Raw genomic sequence first — 5,034 nt, forward strand, 5'->3', positions numbered from 1 at the left:
GGTCCTATTCCTCCCTGGGCCTTCGTTTTACTCCCTATATATCTAAAAAACAGTGCAGTTTATTTCTTTGATATTGTCTGCCTTTAAAATCAATATCAACATAAAGTAATGAATTCATAGGGCTGTACAGGACCTCATCTGTCATCTGGTCCAACCCCCTGCATTTACACAGGATGTACTGTTCCTAGACTATCTCAGGGAAGTTGTGGTACCTCCTCCATTAACAGTCAGCTTCTCTGACCTCTTCTTGAAAAATGTTAATAAAGGAGGTACAACAACTTTCCTGGGAGCTCTATTCCAATGCTTTACTGTTCTAGCAGTAAAAAAAAGTTTTTGGTGATATATAATCTAAATATGCTTTGAATCATAGAATCATGGAAAATTAGGGCTGGAAGGGACCTCAGGAGGTCATCTAGCCCAACCCTTTGCCCAAAGCAGGACCACCCCCAACTAGATTATCCCAGGAAAAGCTTTGTCTAGCTGGGTTTTGAAAACCCCCAAGGATGGAGCTTCCACCACCTCTCTGGGTAATCTGTTCCAATGTTTTACTACCCTTCTATTGAGAACATTCTTCCTAATATCTAACCTAAACTTCCCTTGCTGCAACTCAAGACCATTGCTCCTTGTTCTGTCATCTGCCACCACTGAGAACAGTCCAGCTCCATCCTCTTTTGAACCCCCCTTCAGGTAGCTGAAGATTGCTATTAAGTCTCCTTTGAGTCTCCTCTTCTTTAAACTAAATAAGCCCAGTTCCCCAGTCTTTACTCATAAGTCATGTGCCCCAGACCCCTCACCATTTCTGTCATCCTCCGCTGGACTTTCTCCAATTTGTCCACATCCTTTCTGTAGTGGGGGCCCAAACTTCAGCATAGTACTCAAGATGTGGCCTCCCCAGTGCTGAATAGAGAGGAATAATCACTTCACTTGACCAGCTAGCAGCACACCTACCAATGCAGCCCAGTATGCTGTTAGCTTTCTTGGCAACAAGGGCACACTACTGGCTCATATTCAGCTTATTGTCCACTATAACCTGCAGGTCCTTTTCTGCAGAGCTGTTGTTGCCCAGCCAGTCAGCATGTACTGATGCATGGGAGGTTTCCATCCTAAGTTCAGGACTTTTCACTTGTCCTTGTTGAACCTCATGAGATTCGTTTTGGCCCAGTCCTCCAATTTGTCTAGGTCACTCTGAATCCCAGCCCTACCCTCAAGCTGCGGGGAGTAGTAGATACACTGGAGGGTAGGATGTATCTACACTCCCCTCTGCTTTGCTGCTATTTAAAACCATTGCTTTATGAGTATGCTAAATGTGTTGTGTTTTTCAGAATAACCATGTAGCTCGTCAAGTAATGCAGAGCAATAAACCTCCGAAAAATTGTCGAGAAGCTTTCACTGCTGAAGGTGATCAGGTGTTTGAGAGACGATATTACTCCTCTGAAAACTCCAGGCCTAAGTTCCTAAGTAAAGATGTGGACGCAGACATAAGGTAATGTCATCTATTGGTGAAGTGTAAAAGTATAGGATTGTCAAGGTGATGTTTGTTTTCTATTTAGTGTTTGGCTTTCAGCTCTTCTGTGATGGGATTGAGGGTTCTATAGCAAAAATAATCTTAAAAAAACCCAACAACTTCTATACTGGAAAGCAGGGACTCTTCCGCTGACTTCTTCTTTTCATATCAAGTGAACTCTGTTTTTTTTTTCTCTTGTGGAAAAGGCTTTTCCCTTTTTTCAGACTTATTAAAATAAATATTTTTTCCAGAAATATTTTTGTAATAGATTCAGGTAGCTGAGTTTCTTGAGCTTGTGGCATGTGTGGTTAATATGAAGCACAGTTAGCATTACTAAATAGTTTTATGTTGGAAGTTGGGCTGTAGTATAGATAAAGTAAATAGATGTATATGTATATCTTTTGAAACTTAAATATGTGCGTCATTTTTTTTGGTCAGAATTAAAAAAAAACTCTACAAAACCTGACATTTTGGCTCCTGTTTAATCTGTCCATGTTTAACAACACTGAAACCTAGCATCAGGGATGTTTTTAAAATTGTAGTCAGCAGAGATGCTGATCACATTTCTAATGATGAAAAGTTATATTTAAGTATTTTTCCAATATATGTAGAAGTAAAGCATTTTGCAGTTAAGTGGATTAACATCTCACTAGAAGTGCTACAGTGAAAGATTTAGTGATTGAAATCCTTTGTAAAAAGAACAGTATGAGAAAGCATTAGGACAAGTTTTTTACACTACTCAATGATTTTTAGCTTTGATTGGAGGCATTTGCCCAGCTGACCTTAAGATATATTAGCAGTTTTAGAAGTAATATCTTTTTTTAGTTCAGGTATTTAGCCTTGCTGCCAAGTTTATCAACAAGGTTCTAAGTAGTAATTTATATATTTATATTTATATATTTATATTCTGTATCAGCTAGAAACTGAAGAGAGACCATCAAATAATTTTGTGACAAATTATATATTTATATTTTTTATTTAAGTCATGTTGCAAAAGAAATTGAGAACCAAAAGACACAATTGTCAGTGTTTCAGCAACGTTTATGTTCCATTGACAATGAGAAAACAAAAAAGGAAGAGGAACTTGGTCGTCATCGTCACCACCAGAAAGATTTGCAGGTAGAATAATAGATAATAAATAGATAAATAATAAATACTGATAATAGATAAATAATAGATACTGCCTACATTGAAAAATTAATCTAATTAGTTGGAATATGACACTTACTGCTTGAACTGGTTCAAATCTGAACATGCTATGAAGTCCGTGTGCCTAGAGATTTTTACAAACCAAAATGAATTCATCTAAATTCCACTTAAATCAAGTTTTGGTACTTATCCAAATAATCTGGATCGGTTTCATAGCATCTTGTTATAGATGAATGTGTACTGAGTTTTGAATTGTTAGCAGTGTTTTATTGCTGCATAGAGTAGAATTAAACTATTGGAAAGAAAATAAACTTTTACATTCTTGCGTAACGTCCACAAACTTCTGGAAGGACAATTTAGACTGGACATAAGGGAAAAACTTCTTTACAGTCTGAGTGTCCAGGGTATGTCCCCCCAGACATGGTGCAAGCACCTACTCTGGACTCATTCAAAAAACATCTGGATGCTTATCTTGCTGGGATCATTTGACCCCAGCAGACTTCCTTCCTATGGCAGGGGGCCTGGACTCGATGATCTTGCAAGGTCCTTTCCAGCCCCTAATGTCTATGAAATCTATGATTGTTTTAGGAAACATGTCACTGGAGTTCAGTTTATTATAATGTTCGTTACTTTTAGGATCAGGTTTCCATATAACATAGGAATGGATTCCACACAGTAATAATAAGAAGAAAATAGAATGTGTTTTTGTCTTTAGTTTTGTTTTTTAATCTTCTTTGTTTTGAGTGTCCATTCACTATTGAAAGTGTCTTTGTTCTAGTGTGGACTACCTTTAACATTTTTCTAAAACAAGAATAAAAGTTTATTGCTATTTCAGATCCGAAGAAGAAGAATAACAGTAAACATAACAGATCTTGAGAATGTAGAAGAATACCAGTCAGTGGACATCTCTACACTAGTAAGAAATATTCTTTCTTATATGGAAATTCTGTGGTTTTTTTATTGCCGTTAATTGTTGGAATTTGACCATAGAAGATGTTCAACTAAATTTTCTTTATTATACCCAAAGGCCAGTATCAGTTTCATGGTTACTTTAAGTGAAGGTTCTAAAACACTATAAGAGTAACTAACCCTATATGACAATATTGCTGCATTTACTAATGACCACACCTATACAATACCATAGTTATGGTTGGATACCTTTGTTTAGAATACGTACAGCTAGACTAGCCAGGAAGAATTCTAGTGGGCTGTACTAGGCTGGCTGGCTCCAGCAGGTTCATTTCGCACTGGCAGAGACTCCCTCTCTCTGGGTCTGTTTTTTTCCCCCTAGATTTCTTATTACATCATCTTCTCTTGAGTATCTGCTTTTCAGAAATGATTCTGCTCAAGCCTGAAGTTTTCATACTTGCCAATCTTTTTTTTTTTTTTGCTCAAAACACTTTTCTTGTTCATTCTTAGTTAATTTTTGGTGAGTTTTCCTAAACATACCAAGAGTCAGCTGATTCTTCTTGCAGTTAGCTACCACTTTTCCTGCTATAATAATATATTTATAGAAGCTCCTTTCCTTTGCTTTATTTTTAGCATCTTTGACCCCAACACTAGCACTTAAACTTTCTCTCTCTTCTTTCCCCTCTCTCACCAAGGCTTGCAGGAAGTTTGATCCTTGCTGATATGGAAGAAGATAATCAAGCATATCACCACATATAACCCATTTAATTTATCATTACATGAATAAGTTTAGGAGTGTGAGGACAGCAAGTACTCTGAAGAGCATCAGCTAGAATACACATGATGGAAAGTTTGAGAAACTTTCATATTGGTGTTACCTTCTCTGTTTTTCTGAACTGAATTTCGTAATCCATGTGTTTGTAGTTCTTGGTTAGAACTAATAGCTCATCCAGTTTTCCTGATTATATCACAAGCCATTTCATTCTACCATGTTCTGATAACTGGAGTTCAGTACATCTAGCTTCCTTGGGAATTGTTGATCTTCCTCACTGTTTAAAAAATGCCATATCTGAACTTTAATAGGCACTTTCCTGTGGATCATATTCTTTATTTTTTTTCTCACTGTGGCTTTCTCATATGTAAAAGTGCCCTTACGTTCACTCCACCCAATTTCCAGCAGTTTCTTCTGTGAGTGAATTCAAATCACCTCAAGTCTTTTTGGTCAACTTAAGAGGTTGGACTCTACCAGATCTTTTGCTGTAAAACATTTCCCTGGGTTGTTCGGTGATTTTTATGGCTGTTTTCTGTACTCTTTTTTTTTTTTAAATCATATTTTTCTGAATCCAAGATGACTGTGAATTTAAGAACTTCCTCCTTTGTCCCAGTAATTAGCTCCTATACATGGAAAATGATAAATTTGTTGTAATTTTCCATGCATAGAATCTAATTATTATGTCATTTTAAATTCATCC

The 5,034-nt window shown here is 36.8% G+C and overlaps 1 protein-coding gene across 2 annotated transcripts in view; it reads left to right on the forward strand.

The window, feature by feature from the left end:
• LOC109311630 (structural maintenance of chromosomes protein 6-like) overlaps positions 1-5,034 on the forward strand; it is a 70,469-nt gene that overhangs the window by 30,173 nt on the left and 35,262 nt on the right. For both annotated transcript variants that reach the window (XM_019537371.1, XM_019537372.1), the window contains exons 17-19: positions 1,323-1,483; positions 2,488-2,623; positions 3,489-3,569. In XM_019537371.1, the coding sequence (XP_019392916.1) occupies positions 1,323-1,483; positions 2,488-2,623; positions 3,489-3,569 (378 nt within the window). The remainder of the gene's footprint in view (positions 1-1,322; positions 1,484-2,487; positions 2,624-3,488; positions 3,570-5,034) is intronic.

The sequence above is a fragment of the Crocodylus porosus genome, unplaced genomic scaffold, assembly GCF_001723895.1.
Source record: "Crocodylus porosus isolate Cpor-Errol unplaced genomic scaffold, CroPor_comp1, whole genome shotgun sequence".
Taxonomy (NCBI): domain Eukaryota; kingdom Metazoa; phylum Chordata; order Crocodylia; family Crocodylidae; genus Crocodylus; species Crocodylus porosus.